This window comes from Diorhabda carinulata, chromosome 4, assembly GCF_026250575.1.
Source record: "Diorhabda carinulata isolate Delta chromosome 4, icDioCari1.1, whole genome shotgun sequence".
Taxonomy (NCBI): Eukaryota; Metazoa; Arthropoda; class Insecta; order Coleoptera; family Chrysomelidae; genus Diorhabda; species Diorhabda carinulata.
In genome coordinates, this window is record NC_079463.1 from 52,197 (window position 1) to 69,378 (window position 17,182).

Here is a 17,182-nt window from a genome sequence, read left to right on the forward strand (position 1 = left end):
AATATATTTAGAAAAAAACTTTTATTACTTGTTAAATGTGTCAGCCACTAAAATTTTCCGCCTCGTAAATATCAAGTCCACAATTTTTAAATGGTACCCGGTATTATAAATTCAAAGTTATATTACCCAAGATGTTGTAATTTATTCGACTTGAGTGAGTTAGTTATAAATGAAAATTATATCAATAAAATCAAATTTTCAAAATGAACTTCACAAAAAATATCCGTGTTGTAAGCAAAAAAGTAAAAAATCACCCATGTAATCACATTTGTCGAATTCGCCTTCGTGGTTTTTAACAAAATATAACAAGAAAATTTCTCACGGAAAATTACTTTTTCACTAAATTTGCGATTCTCAAATCAAAATTCCTACAAAATTATACAAAATCATTATCACTAAAACGATATTTTTAAATAAAATTCTGTTCGCTTCCGAATTCCAATTATACAAAAAATTTCTTTTTTGTTTCAAAACTTGATTGTTGTTGTTGTTTACAACTAAAAGTTTTAAGATTTTTTGTTATTGCGAGGACCACATTTTTTATTTCTGAAATTATTTTTACCAAAATTTTTCTACCAATTATGATATACAGGGTTTTTCTCAACTATTTGTATTTTACGATATATTAGAAAAATATCAATCATACATATGTTTTCTAGTAGTTTTCCAAAAAAAATTCCGTTCTTACAAACACATTTTTTTGTAATTATTTTGCAAAATAGATTATATATATATATATATATATATATATATATATATATAGGGTGAGTCTTCTGTATTTGAGATATAAAAAATATTCACTTTCGTAGCTATTTAAACATCAATCACGTTTACAATCTAAACTTATCTACAGGACGTCCCCAAAATAATCAATTAAACCAAATAGACGATCTTTAACTAATGATTGAACCATTCTAAAAAGATTCTGATATATCATGATATCAAATTAATTTTACCAATTCGTGTATAAATGTTTTTTTTATCTAGTTATTTATTTTTGTCTTTTAACATAATATAGATCTTGAAAGAGTTACACAAAGTGTACCAAATAATAGTTGATGTCATTAAAAATTATATTTTGAAATTATCCCGAAATATACAGATTGTTCCAACCCCTTTACAAACCAAACATATTAAATTGATAGATAGGAGCCCTTTATAGTATACCGGATTGACCGCATTTTTTGAAGAAATGGTAATAATTAGGGTTTACAATAAATTTTAACATTTTTCTTATAAATTTAACGTATAGGGAATACTAAAAAAATTTACACGAAGATAAATTACAGTGTGATACATTCGAAAGAAGAAATATAATGAGAATTTCAATTTTGGGCTCACTTTGTATATAAAATAACAAATAATTACAATTTAATCAACTACGATGATAATGCATCTTATTAAGAAAGTCAGTTAAATTCTTTTTCTTAAATTACAATAAGTTACAGATAAGATAATTTCAAAATATGGACCTCAAATACAACTAATAAAAAAATGTTTTTGATACGTATTAAAACGACCCCCTAATACTCAACTTTTTAACAAAATTGGCGCACCCTGTATATCAATATAATTCTATAGTGGAAACAAAGAGAACTAAACATTTAACAAACAATGTTTCCTAATGAAATTAATACTCAAAATTTATGGAACCGAGCTATTCAATAAGAGATGTCACTATTGGGCATTCGACCTTCAACCACTATTCGAAGAGTATGGGATTCAATTTTTTAGAAGTTTCCATTCATATTTTCGTGATGGTTGATACATTATTCTATAAAAATATGTTTCTTCACTCTAACACAACTTTGGTCTTAATAAAAAAATAAATTGGTGTGAAAATAACGGACGCCATCTTCCTTTCAGTTTTGTAAATAGGTGACAAAAAGTCAAGAGCTGAGACATACGAAATAGTAGAAACTAATATTGAAATGAGCTCAGTATGAGCTTCTGTACATAGATAGCGCTGCTAGTACTAAATATCTAAACCAAATTTACGTTTTGGAGTTTTTGTAAATAGAATAAGTCACTCAATTCGCTAATTTATGTCCCGAGTAAATACTATTGATTTCGTTACTCGGTTAAATAGATACATAGAAGGAAGTCGTCACCACAGTAATTTCCATATCTCATATTTTTGAACTATTTTTTTATTTGAAGAACTTCAAATGCAAAATTTTTGAAAATAAACCGTCAAAAGTAGAGGGTATGAAAGCTGCAAAGCGAACTTTGGTATTCCAAAAGCATAATACGAATAACCGTCCTAGTCTTCAGATCTGGCATCTTTTGAATTTATAAAATAATTTCATTTATCATCCTACTGTTCAAAATAAATGAAAAATTTGTCGCACTCTTGCACACCGAAAGGAAATTTCCAAAAAAAATTAAACAAGAGAAATTTCAATAATTTCATAAATTTCGTCCCCATTATTTTTTGACAATAAGTACAATATAAACATCATCATCATAGAAAAAGACAAACTTTTTCATTACACACTGTTAGAATATATGGAACGCAACCAATTTTTATTTAACTGTCAAATGTTGTTAATGTAAGTTGACGTCTGTCAATAGATCTAATCAATCTTGCTCTTTTATGTGTAAGACTGAAATTATAATAAATTGTTTGTACTGAAAATCATATCAGTTATTATTTTCAAACCACGTAATTTTTCTTTATGGTAGCAGAGCGTGGTTCTGTAGAAATAACAGAAGACTGAAGGAAGTGATTATACAACTGTTAAAATTAAGTTAAGTAATTTGGAAGTTATAAAACTTCACCTTCAAAATGGGTTCAAATTTGTCTAATTTGGAAAAACTAGTCGGAAGAGAAAATTTTACCACTTGGAAATTCACTATGAAAATATATTTACAGCATGAGGATTTGTGGTGTTGTATCGAACTGTCTGATAACAAACCAATTGAAGCAAGTAAGGATGTAAAGGCCAAAGCCAAGTTGATTCTACTTCTGGACCCTCAAAATTATGTTCATGTTCAAGATTGTTCAACTGAAAAAGAGGTATGGGAATGTTTATAACAAGCTTTTGATGATAAAGGGCTCACGCGAAGAGTTGGCTTACTAAAAGACTCTATAAATACTAAATACTACATTGGAATCTAGTAATAGTGTTGAAGAATATGTGAGCAAGATTATGAATACTGCTCACAAGCTGTGTAACATTGATTTTGACGTAAACGATGAATGGCTTGGTACTTTGATGCTGGCAGGCTTACCAGATGAATACAAGCCCATGATTATGGAGCTTGAAAGCTCGGGCATTAAAATAAGTGTTTATTCAGTTAAGTCTAAGTTAATACAATAAATTAGTACATCAAAGTCAACAGTCTTTTATACAAATTATAAGAAATCCAGAAGTAATACTCAGCAAGTTAAAAACAGAGGACCAAAATGCTATAATCGCAATAAATATGGTCATTTTGCTAAACTATGTAAACAACCAAAGAAGTTAGCGAATAAAGGAGAAGGTTCAAGTTTTGTAGCTGCTTTCCCAGTAACTGTTAAACAAAATGTGAGTGATAAGTGGCTAATAGACTCAGGAGCATCTTTGCACATGACTTGCAGAGATGACTGGTTGTATAATGTCACTGAGCCAACTGTGAAAAGTGTTACTGTGGCAAACAGAGAGCCATTAACTGTAAAAGGAGTTGGATGTGTGAACATTCAAATAAATCAGAAAGATAAAATACAAGTTAAAAATGTACTGTTTGTTCCTGGTTTAGCTGCCAATCTCCTTTCAGTCAGCACAATCGTGAAGAAAGGGCATAATATTATATTTTATGACAAGGGATGTGACATTCAGAAAGCTAAAGGAGAGGTTATCTGTAATGCAGTATTAAAAAATAACCTATATGTTATGAACATAAGTGGAGAAGAGGTTCATCTGACTTCAAGTGCTATGAATTCTAATGACACTTATCTGTGGCATCTGCGAATGGGACACTTGAATTTTTCAGATATTAAGAAACTGCCAAATTGTGTTGAAGGTGTGCTTTGACTTCAGACAAAGGTAATGTGATCACATGTATTTATTGTTGCGAGGGAAAACATGCTCGGTTACCATTTAAAAATGTAGGTTCAAGAGCAGTAAGACCACTTGTACTAATACATTCTGATTTATGTGGCCCTATGGAAAATATTTCATATGGAGGTAAGAAATATTTTATAACTTTCATTGATGACTACACACGAATGGTACATTGTACTTCCTTAAAGATAAAATGAGTGTACCTGATACGTTCAAAAATTTCAAGTCAAAAGTAGAGAATGAATTGAATTGTAAAATTAAAAAGTTACGCACAGATAATGGTAAAGAGTACTGTAATAACAATTTTGAGAAATTTTTAACTAATCATGGTATAATTTATCAGACATCTACTTCGTATACTCCAGAGCACAATGGCTTGGCAGAACGAATGAACAGAACACTAGTGGAGCGAGCAAGGTGTATGTTGTTTTATGCCAACCTGGAGAAGAAACTATGGGCTGAAGCTTTGGCAACTGCTGCGTATATTGTAAATAGATCTCCTACAAAGGCTTTGGAAGGTAAAACACCTTATGAACTGTGGAAAGGTAAAAAAACCCAATTTATCTCATTTAAAGATTTTTAGTTCTGTTGCTATGGTACATGTACCAAAAGAAAAACGTCAAAAATGGGATAAAAAATCTGAGAAAATGTTGTGAAGTTAGTTTGCTGAGGTTATTGTGAAAATTCCAAAGGATATCGATTAACAAATCCTTTAACACATAAAACAGTAAAAAGTAGAGACATAACTTTTATTGAGAAGTATACTGAAGATAATAATATACTTATACCTTCCGATGTTGAAGTTGCAGACATGGAGGGCCGGTCAGCCAGTAATAGCACTGCTCCTACCAGTACTAGGATGTCATCTGATATTCAAAATCAGGAAATACACACTCAGGAGTCATCAAGTAAGGAATTTAATGAACCTATAAGTAGAAGCGAAGACTCACTATTTTCTCTGAAACAGAAAACTCAATTATTAGTTTAGTAACAACCCTTTAGCTAATTATGTATTGAGTATCTATCAATCAAAAAAAATATGTGAAAAACGATTAGATTAAGTTTGTTTTATTAAAAGATTCCCAGTTTAATGCGCTTGAAATTTCAAAGTTCCAAAAGAATGGCCGCATATTATCAATATATAAAAGAAAATAGTTTTCACTCCATAATCTGAGACCAAATGACAAGAAATATTTTGGGTAGTAAATTTAAAATCAAATTAATAAGACAAAAAATCACTCACCAGTTCACAAATGAGGAAATCACCATCTTGGTAGTTAAGAATTTTCCGTTTATCCATAATTTTCACAACACCATATTGTATTAAAACACGGAAAATTCTTTATCCAATTATTGTAAACACGCCACGAATACGAACATCAATCCGTTTGATGAAAATTTTAAAATAAAAACTATTTTCTATCGATATACTGAAAATTTCCAATTAGAATTTTCAACATTAGTCACATTTTTAAAACTAGAAATCGAAAGATTTTTTTGTCCTTATTAAACAGATCCGGTATCCCTGTATTTTATTTATCTAATAATAACTATTCTGTACTACAATCGAAATAAGGTATTTTAATATTAATATCTTTATATATTTTTATATGAAAAAACACATTACAGTTGAAAAGATTCGGCGTGAACAATAATTGCGTCGACATACAAAGATGGCCGATAAGCTGTCTAGACAGACAAGGATAAACGAACTTTTTGATGCTATATTTTAGATAATCGTTTATTTAATGTTCATAAGTAAATCAATGATTTACACAAGATCAAATTATCTGAAGAAAATGCTTAATTTTTATTACTTTGAAAATATTAAAAAAAATTAAGAAAACCTAAGCTTTCCATAAAATGTAATACCCTGAAATCGTTTATTTCCCTGGAAACTTAACTGGATTAATCTCGTTAATTTTTACATTGAGAGAATTATATCTTACCTATATCAATAAGAAAATAGTTTTCACTTCACAATCGAAAACAAAATTACACGAAATTTTACGATTAGAAAATTTAGCATCAAATATGTCTGCCCGAATTTGTAATACTGTCAAAGTTTCATTATCTCAATAATTAAATGCATTGTTTAAAGCTTGTGACTTCAACATTCACAGTGCGCAGGTCAAAAACAAGTCTAGACATTCGCAAAGAATTCGAAAGGAGTCAATGAACTGAGAAGATGTGAAGTTTTGATTTATTAAATAATAAGTAATTAAATATTACATATTTTGTTATATAATTTCCATATTGATTAAAATAGTGTTTTCAAAGATAAAACAAATAAAGCAATATAAAGCAAGATATATTTTTAATAGTATTTCTAAGAAAGTTTTAAATAATTAGGCATAGATTTAATTATTACCATTCAAAATAACTTATATTATTAAAAGGCTATATTAGTAGAGGTTGTGGGCAGCAAATAATAGTAATTTCCTTTTGGGAATCTGTATACTTTTAATGTTTTACGACATACCTTCGTTTTTCGAATTAGTACTTTCATTAGTTATTACAGGTACATGAAAATTTTATATATTAATTATGGATCGTAGAATTTGAAACAATGTTACTGAAATTTATTCCAAAAAATTAGCTGCATATGTATAAAGTACAAATCAAAACATTTTTGTTATCTTGATATCGAGAATTCTGTGATTTTAAAATTTCCCATAATGTAGGGTTGTCCTCATCCCCAAATTAGACAAAGATATCAGAAAATATTCTATTAAACGTTATTTTTCTCATGATTATCAAAAATAAATTCTAAATGTGAAGTAAATAAGAAATTCTACCAACAAAGATGAAGTCGTCTAAATAGGGGCTGCACGGTCAATTTTCGTTATCGGTATTAAACCCTCAACATGTATAGTTATTTTGGTATTATTACGAGTATGTATCTAGAATACTGTGATTTTAAAGTTTCTCATAGTGTAGGGTGGTCCTTATCTCCAAATTAAATAAAAATTCACAAAGGATTCAGCCGAAAGTTATTTCATATATATAAAAAAATATATATTCCAAATGTTAGGTAAACAAGAAATTCTTCGAACAAAGACAAAGGCATCCAAGAAGGGGCTGCACGGTCATTTTTTGTTATCAGTATTAAACCCTCGATATAATGTAAACAAACTATTCTACAAACAGATAAAAAGAGTTCTAGAACTGCACGGCACGTGTTGTTTTTCAAATATTTTATACCTCTAGTAAATTCTCGATAACCAATGTAGAAAAATAAATAAAGGATACTTTCAACAACAAAAAAGGGTCTAATAATGGTTCATAAAAGATTTCTAACATAAACATACCAGAATTAAAATATTTGGAACCCTGAAGTTTTCTTTGGTACAGTGTCTTCAAAAGTAATGTTTTGTAGTTATCGAACTTTGCTGGCTTTTGTTAGAATATGCACATTTAAGCACTTTGGAGAAAAAATACTGCGATGTCGATCAAATAAAATGAAAATAACAATCAATTTTGTTGAAAATTCGTAAGAAAATTAAATTATTATTTTAGAATCAATCAACTTTTATACAAATATGAAGAAAAATGCTTTAGCTATTCGATTAAAAAGAAGAAAAAAGAATTTTTTGTGTATAAAATGTGAGAAGCGATTCTAAACAAATGAAGGGGGAATGACAAAAAGTTTATTAAATGAAGAAATAATTTCTAACAGTAACTGTTTCATTGGAAAGTCATATTTTCTCCGTGTATTTATCTTACAGAATGATTTGAGATTATTTCCATATTGTTTTATGTAAATCAAAAGTGTGTACAAATAATTGATTCCGCACTAATACAAAATGATGATGGTTATTAAAAAAATGATCTCTATTTCCTCCAAAATAAACACCCCCACTTTGTAACATAGCTGCAATAATATAATCAACGATTTTCTCTAAATTGGATTTGAATGGAAGAAGATGCTTTATTAAACGACTCAAAAGATCCTCAGTTTGTGAATCCTCGAAACTTGATTAATTATCATATTGTTTTTACAAGTTTGTGTTTACCAAGAAAACAATTATGAATTAGAGAAGAATTTTTGAGACTTATATTATTTTGGGGAGACGGTAAAAATATCAACATCAAAATTTGATAATCAATCCTGCTAAATATGATAGTGAACTATATTCTTTTGGCCAACTCTTCATAAATTGTAAAACGGTCAGAACTCATAATATTTATTGCTTTATTATTGTGTTATCTGTACATTTTGAAAGGGTGTTATTCGAAAAATCAATAAATATCTTTACCTACTACAGCAAATAAAACATCTTGTCCACAGATGTGAGAATATTTTTTCGAAACGGCGTAATGGACCATAACTATAGAAGCCTACAACATTTTTTACAAAGTATTAATATGAAATATAAACTAATTTCTTTTCGAATTACAAGCAAAATGAAATTTGAAATTGCTATATCTTACATGGATTTTGAAAATACTCGAGAGAAAAAGATAATTCGATTAAATAAAGATGAAACTGAAATTCAGTAGATAGAAATGCACCTCTCTTTGAATACAGAGTGTCCTTGTATGGAAAATAATTAGTTAGAAGTTCAAAGCTGCAATATACAAGAATTTTTGTTTCGAGATTACTTCTAGTACAAATAACAATAATTATTTTCAACTATTCCAAAGTTTCTCGTCGCGCTGTAAATCCGAATTAGTAACAATGTCAAAATTTCGTTATTTAAATAATTAAATGCATTGTTTTTATTTATTGGCGTTAACAATCACAGTCAAAAAAAAGTCTAGACATTCGCAAAGAATTTAAAAGGGGTAAAATAGTTTTCACTCCATTATCTGAGACCAAATGACAAGAAATATTTTAGTAGTAAATTTAAAATCTTTATCGGATTATTGTAAATACGCCATCAAAAAAAAAACAAATCATTTTTAATGTTTATTTTCAATCCGTTTCACGAAAATTTTAAAATAAAAACTATTTTCTATCGATATACTGAAACTTTCCAATGTTTCCATTGAAAATTTTCAACATGAGTCACATTTTTAAAACTAGAAATCGAAAGATTTTTTTGTCGTTATTAAACAGATCCGAGTATCTCTGTATTTTATTTATCTAATAATAACTATTCTGTACTACAATCGAAATAAGGTGTTTTAATATTAATATCTTTATATATTTTTATATAAAAAAACACATTACAGTTGAAAAGATTTGACGTGAACAATAATTGCGTCGACATACAAAGATGGCCGATAAGCTGTCTAGACAGACAAGGATAAACGAACTTTTTGATGCTATATTTTAGATAATCGTTTATTTAATGTTCATAAGTAAATCAATGATTTACACAAGATCAAATTATCTGAAGAAAATGCTTAATTTTTATTACTTTGAAAATATTAAAAAAAATTAAGAAAACCTAAGCTTTCCATAAAATGTAATACCCTGAAATCGTTTATTTCCCTGGAAACTTAACTGGATTAATCTCGTTAATTTTTACATTGAGAGAATTATATCTTACCTATATCAATAAGAAAATAGTTTTCACTTCACAATCGAAAACAAAATTACACGAAATTTTACGATTAGAAAATTTAGCATCAAATATGTCTGCCCGAATTTGTAATACTGTCAAAGTTTCATTATCTCAATAATTAAATGCATTGTTTAAAGCTTGTGACTTCAACATTCACAGTGCGCAGGTCAAAAACAAGTCTAGACATTCGCAAAGAATTTAAAAGGGGTAAAATAGTTTTCACTCCATTATCTGAGACCAAATGACAAGAAATATTTTAGTAGTAAATTTAAAATCTTTATCGGATTATTGTAAATACGCCATCAAAAAAAAACAAATCATTTTTAATGTTTATTTTCAATCCGTTTCACGAAAATTTTAAAATAAAAACTATTTTCTATCGATATACTGAAACTTTCCAATGTTTCCATTGAAAATTTTCAACATGAGTCACATTTTTAAAACTAGAAATCGAAAGATTTTTTTGTCGTTATTAAACAGATCCGGGTATCTCTGTATTTTATTTATCTAATAATAACTATTCTGTACTACAATCGAAATAAGGTGTTTTAATATTAATATCTTTATATATTTTTATATAAAAAAACACATTACAGTTGAAAAGATTTGACGTGAACAATAATTGCGTCGACCTACAAAGATGGCCGACATGCTGTCCAGACAGACAAGGATAAACGAACTTTTTGATGCTATATTTTTGATTATCGTTTGTTTAATGTTTATAAGTAAATTAATGATTCACACAATTTCAAATTATCTGAAGAAAATGCTTAATTTTAATTACTTTGAAAATATTAAAAAAAAATTATAAAACCTTAGCATTCCATAAAATGTAATACACTGAAATCGTTCATTTTCCTGTAAACTTTAATTGGACAAATCTCGTTAATTTTTACATAAAGAGAATTATATCTTACCTATATCAATAAGAAAATAGTTTTCACTTCACAATCGAAAACAAAATTACACGAAATTTTACGATTAGAAAATTTAGCATCAAATATGTCTGCCCGAATTTGTAATACTGTCAAAGTTTCATTATCTCAATAATTAAATGCATTGTTTAAAGCTTGTGACTTCAACATTCACAGTGCGCAAGTCAAAAACAAGTCTAGACATTCGCAAAGAATTCGAAAGGAGTCAATAAACTGAGAAGATGTAAAGTTTTGATTTATTAAATAATAAGTAATTAAATATTACATATTTTGTTATATAATTTCCATATTGATTAAAATAGTGTTTTCAAAGATAAAATAAATAAAGCAATATAAAGCAAGATATATTTTTAATAATATTTCTAAGAAAGTTTTAAATAATTAATGATAATAGATATAATACATACAATAAAACATGGCATAGATTTAATTATTACAATTCATAATAACTTTTTATTAAATCGATATATAAGTAGAGGTTATGGGCAGCAAATAATAGTAATTTCCTTTTGGGAATCTGTATAATTTTAATGTTTGACGACATACCTTCGTTTTTCGAATTAGTACTTTCATTAGTGATTACAGGTACATGAAAATTTTTATATTAATTAAGGATCGTAGAATTTGAAGCAATGTTACTGAAATTTATTTCAAGTTCCAAAAAATTAGCTGCATATGTATAAAGACCAAATCAAAACATTTTTATTAACTTGATATCGAGAATTCTGTGATTTTAAAACTTCCCATAATGTAGGGTTGTCCTCATCCCCAAATTAGACAAACGATATCAGAAAATATTCTATTAAACGTTATTTTTCTGATGAATATCAAAAATAAATTCGAAATGTGAAGTAAATAAGAAATTCTTCCAACAAAGATGAAGGCATCTAAAAAGGGGCTGCACGGTCATTTTTCGTTATCGGTATTAAACCCTCGATATAATGTAAACAAACTATTCTACAAACAGATAAAAAGAGTTCCAAAACTGCACCCGACGTGATGTTTTTCAAATATGAATATCAACCCAAGGATACTTTCAACAAAAAAAGGGTCTAATATTGGTCAATAACAGAATATAATATAAAAGAAAGATTTCTAAAATAAACACACTAGAATCCATTGTAAACCATTAAAAACATTGAATTATAAACACTCTACAAACACCATAACAATTTCTTATAGAATAACCATTATTTATCTGAACATATGATGGCTAAAATTACTAGTCAGTGAATAGGAATTCATACAGATTATGAAAATCCTTGAGTAATTGCTTGGAACAATTGAGAAAATTTACCAAAATGAGGTTTAATTGTACGATCTTTGAGTATAAATCTTGCTTGGATACTAATTATACAGAGCGTTCATTACTTCAATAATAATGTTTAAAGATGGTAAAATTATAAGTAATTTGACTAACTATACAAATATTATTAAAGTTTATGATTTAGAGTTAGGAAGTTAATCTGATACGTAAAATGATTCGTACTCACATACCTTTGTCCACAAAAGGAAAGATATAATTTTTTTAACACTGTTTCCTGTATATTTCCATCAAAATTTGATGCAATAATTCGGATCGAAAATTTTAGAAAAATTTGAATAAAAAGTTTTAATAACTGATTTTAGTATTTCCTTAATACGAGGTACATCCACAATGTAAGTTCCTTTTCTAAGTCGCAATGAAAACCTATATTTCGAATACTCATAGGGGAGACACAAAGATGAATTATCCCCAATCGTCTTTTTTTGACAACCCCTATACACCTCTGCTATGAGTCGGTTGTTATGTGAGACACTCTATATAATATAAAACAGGCCGCTTTTCTCCATTTGATCCTGTCATATGCCTCTTCCTCCCAAACTTTCTCATACCTTTCTTCACCTTTCCTATCCACATTTCTTCATTGTTCTTTCTTTTTTCTCTTTGCCCCTCTCTCGATATATTTTTCAGTACTTTAAAATTATCCATTCGTGTGATATGATCAAAGGTAATCACACACAAAACATTCATTTTAAATTAAACTTTCAAAATTATACGAGATTTGACCATTAAATAAAATTATAAAAATAAAAAAATTTCTTATTCCCCAAAAAAAAAAAAAATTAACTTTAGTAACGTGATTTGTATTTGTTCTAAAAGGATTATTGAGTTTTGGATGGTTGTTTAAGTGATGTTTTCCCCTTTAAAAGAAAATAAGAACCTCCAACTTCAGGAGGCTCGTTGGAAAAGGATAAAGATACAAAACTAATATTTTTACAACATCCCAGAGGTGCTGCTCTATTGGATCCAAATCAAGGCTGCACTCTAACAAATATATGTTGATTTCATTCGAGTGAAATCCATAAGTAAGCAATGCACAAAGATGTAACTCCCATAAATTGCACAAACGGCATCTTCCATTTCGAAATTTTGTTTTCAGTTTGATACTAAATGAATCAGAAAATCTAATCCATACTCACATTCCACCATGCTTTATCTCCTGATAATTTAATAGTTGATTAAACTGTTGGTATAATTTTCGAATTATTAATACACTTACTTTCATTTATGTAAAACTACTAATAAAATGCTACAGTTTTGGAACTTTTATTCTATATTAAAATGATATTCCAACTTATAAATGTCACTTGGTTTGGTGTATTCATTTTTTATACTTTATTTATTTTTTCAACAAAAGAAACATCAGGATATTGAATTGTAATGAAATTCACCCTTTCCATCCTTATCTTTGATAACACTTTCATACGGAAACGTTGGCTGCTTTTACATTGGAGGCATAAGGTACTCTTCAAATCTGAAATTGATAAAGGACAAAAATTTAAACAGGCAGATATACGATCAAATTTTAAGAGTTCAAAAACATTCATGACAGCAGTTGAAATATAATAAAACTGATAACTTGCATAAGAAATTTATTGATAAAAAAAGCAAATCTAGAATACATCTTTGCTTTAAGCATTTTCGAAAAAAAAATATAACGAATCAAGTCCTGTTTTCATTTGTATCAAATACATGGAGATTTATTATTCTAACTATCATACAACGATTGCCAAATATATGAATATACAAAAAGAATTTTTCAAAGTTCAATGCAACATTGAATAAATTAGAAAAGTAATATATTGATGAAATTTGAGACATTCAGATACATACTTACCTTTTTTCAATTTAAGAGTTGTCAGCTCAAGTTTCATATTTGTTTTCAAATGTATTGCGATTCAAGATGGATCCAGCCGAGACTTCTCAGACTTCATGTTCATCGATGGTAACATTGAAGTGTCTTCTATAACTTGATCAATAACTTTAATTTGCCTGAAACAGTTGCTCTAGGTCCTCTAGATGTGCTGTTCCAGAATAAAATTTAACCTGCAGAATGATCGTTATCCTAATTTGGATTTAATTAAATAATTTATTTAATACCTGATAAATTTAATGTTTAACTTGCAACTGCCCCATCAACGTTTTTTATTATACATTCTATCAAATAATAATGACAATAGACACTTTTTGAGTGCAAATCTTCAAATTTCTCATATAAAATATATCTTAGTCTGATTTTAAGCATTGTTCTTCCTTCCCTTTAAAACATGAAAATATAATCAAATTATGTTTACATAGATAATATGAAAAATATGATTTACATGTACTACTACGAATTTAGTGTTAATGATGAATAATACAAGAATTAAAATTATAGTTATAAGTCATAAATAGAACAGAGTTATTTTTATAGCCCAATAACAAACCCTAATTCCAAAAATGAACCTAACCTTAATATAATCTTGTTCTATTCGAAAATTAAACATATTTAATGGAGATAGCTCCAAAATATTGAATTCTCGCCTGCAAATCTTAATATTTGAAATAATTTCATTTATATTTAGTTTATTATTCCAATGAGGTTAATTAATATTTTACAGATGAACATCTAACCAATATTTTATTTAAATAAAAAAGAAGACTATACAGCTGATCCAAAAAGAAGAATTTAATATTGAAGAAAAAAGAAGAATTGCATAGTTCAAAAAGTTAACCTCTCTCTTTATATTTTCTCTTGTGTAAACTCAAAATAATTACATATTTTGTGATGGATTATACTGTAGGAAGTATAGCTGATTTAATAACACTGATGATAAAATTAAAGTCAAGAGAATTTCAGTCAAACTAAACGAATAGAAACAAGGTAAGTGTAGAAAGTTGGATACCAAACAACAAGTAAACGAGGGAGGAAACACTAATCTGAAAAAAAAAACATGCTTATCAACTAGTAAAAATAATATAAATTAACACGATAATGAAGTGAGTAGCTCGGAATCTTTTTAAAACAAAAAATGCAAAGAAAAAAATGGTATGAGTGATAATCAACAACGAGAGAATGTAGATAATTTCTATTAAAATGAAAAATAAAAAAAAAGTATCAAATGATGGATGGCAGCACAGTTGATGGCGAAAAAGAACAATTAAATAAGGATAAGGATAATACAGAACCAAGTCCAAAAAAATTTAGGTAAAGAAAACAAAATTATCAGCTAGCAGCCATTTAAATGGATCGGTTAACAGTGAAGAAGAACAAGTAAATGAAAAAGATAGTTTAGAACTTAGTCTGAAAATAAAGAAGGCAAAGAAAGACAAATTATTAACAAACAGTGTTGTAAATAGTATAGTTGATAGTGAAATGTTTCTATAGATTGTAAAAAGAAAAATATCAAAAGTGTTTTAAAAATATAAATATATACCAATTGAGGAGACATTAAGGTTTAAAGGTATATCCGTTGTGATCCAAAAATACCCAAAAAAGTGGCTGCCATCAAAAAATAATTTCATCCTAATATAAAGAGTGTGTATCTATCTTTTGTTTTATAAGGTAAAATTTAATTTCCAAATCAGATATATTATTTCAAATGATATCTAAATTTATTAATTAACAATAATTAACTAATGGAAATTCATATTAAATTTTATTATTGATTGCTTTAATATTTTCTCATTAGTTTTGGAATTTTTTACCTTCATTTTTTACAGATTTGTCAAACAAGAAGATGCTCAAAATTCGGTTCAACAAAATGGTAATGTTTTCAAAGAAAAGCATTTGTGTGATGAGTGCAAGGCAATATTTGTTGGAAATTTGAATTTCTGTAAGTTTTATTAATGTCATACATATTTTAGAATATTCAATAAGTCTTAATTATATTTATTATTCCTTTGAGATCTAAGGAGCTGAAGAAAAGCAGTTATGGAAATTATTTGAATCTTGTGGTTTGATAGAATCAGCTGTTAGAATTGTCAGAGATCCTGGTACCAGTATGGAAAAAGCGATTTAGCTATGTCAATTTCAAAGATGCCGATGCTGTAAAATCAGATTTCCAAATGGAAAATGTGAAACTTGGTGATCGGGAATTGAGAATAAAAAGCGAGTCGTATAACTGGTTGCGTATATGCAGGCGCTACAAAAACACGTTCAGTAAAAATCAAACAATAAAATTGAATTTTCACGAAAACCATTGTTCAAGTTCGAAAAGTGATGTGATTTTCGGAGTTTCCATGAGAAAATGCATGATACCAAGTGTTTTTTGGATACTTTCTTTTTTCTGTTGTGATTAGATAGTTTTTTTTTTAAATATCAAATTTATATATAATATAGTCTCATTGCCCAAATTCGAAAACTGATGTGATTTTCGGAATATCCATGGGAAAATACATGATACCACGCGTTTTTTTTATACTTTCCTTTTTCTGATGTGATTAGATAGTTGTTTTTAAAAATATTAAATTTGTATATAATTGATTTAGTCTCACCCTTAAGGAGAGGCATCCAATCATACAGAATATTCAGAACGGTTGTTTAATAACACGAAAAAGACTATTAATAGTTTCCGGCGTCGCTCCGTAGACGGCGACAAAATCGTAAAATCATAGAATAAGGAAAAGGATTATGGTTTCATTTCAAAAAAACTTATTATTTTATCTATGAGTCGTATTACGGATTGCGGATAGGCGGACAGGCGCTACAAAACACGTGCGTCGTCTGTGCCAGAATATCTGAACCACACTTTGCTTAGAGTTCTCACTGTATAGTAGAGAGAAAAGTTTGTGTCTTATCGGGCAGATAGCGGTGGGTGAAACAAGAAGAGAAATTGGATTTTCACGAAAACCATTGCTCAAATTCGAAAACTGATGTAATTTTCGGAGTCTCCATGAGAAAATACCTGTAACCACGTGTTTTTTTCGATACTTTCGAAGTATGCCATTTCTTCAAATTTTCAAAGGCTAAAAAATTATTGGTTATAAAATTGACAAAAAAAATATTTTGTCTCAGATTTCGCTAGAATTTTGCACGGGGGGTATTTTGGTATGAGGATCTCAGAAAAGCTATCAATTTCTCCGAATGAAAATCATTAAGGGGGGAAAAGTGGTGAAAATTGGATTTTCAAGAAAACCATTGCTCAAATTCGAAAACTGATTATTTATTATGCAAAGCGAAGCACTTTATGTACACAGACTGTCCCTGTATGAACGATAATAAGAATTTCAATGCTGTAATATAAACTCATTCAATTCATAAGATTTTTTGTTTTAAGTTTACATCTATCACTTTCAGCCAATCCAATATATCTCACTCCACTATAAATCTAAACCAAAAAATATTACTAATTTTATATAAGCTCCAATCACTATTGGGACATG

The 17,182-nt window shown here is 28.3% G+C and overlaps 1 protein-coding gene and 1 long non-coding RNA gene across 9 annotated transcripts; one reads left to right on the plus strand and one right to left on the minus strand.

Annotated features, from left to right (window-relative positions):
- Positions 1-2,542: 2,542 nt before the first annotated feature.
- Positions 2,543-17,057, plus strand: LOC130892631 (uncharacterized). Of its 8 annotated transcripts, none has more exons than XR_009059065.1 (6): positions 2,543-4,169; positions 4,390-4,564; positions 4,622-4,954; positions 14,419-14,681; positions 15,521-15,633; positions 15,706-17,057. XR_009059065.1 is itself a non-coding variant. In XM_057798139.1 (3 exons), the coding sequence occupies exons 1-3, from the start codon at positions 2,789-2,791 to the stop codon at positions 4,725-4,727; spliced, it is 504 nt and encodes a 167-aa protein (XP_057654122.1). In that variant the 5' UTR covers positions 2,543-2,788; the 3' UTR covers positions 4,728-5,098. The 8 variants fall into 8 exon arrangements, 1 of the variants encoding a protein (XP_057654122.1); XR_009059066.1 differs by having other exon boundaries at positions 2,543-4,028; positions 4,412-4,564; XR_009059068.1 differs by having other exon boundaries at positions 2,543-4,564; positions 14,419-15,362; positions 15,713-17,057.
- LOC130892632 (uncharacterized) lies at positions 13,125-14,389 on the minus strand. Its single transcript, XR_009059069.1, has 4 exons — positions 14,269-14,389; positions 13,919-14,076; positions 13,656-13,864; positions 13,125-13,292 (listed from the first exon to the last, which is right to left on the minus strand). It is a non-coding gene; the product is annotated as an uncharacterized LOC130892632 (long non-coding RNA).
- Positions 17,058-17,182: the final 125 nt, after the last annotated feature.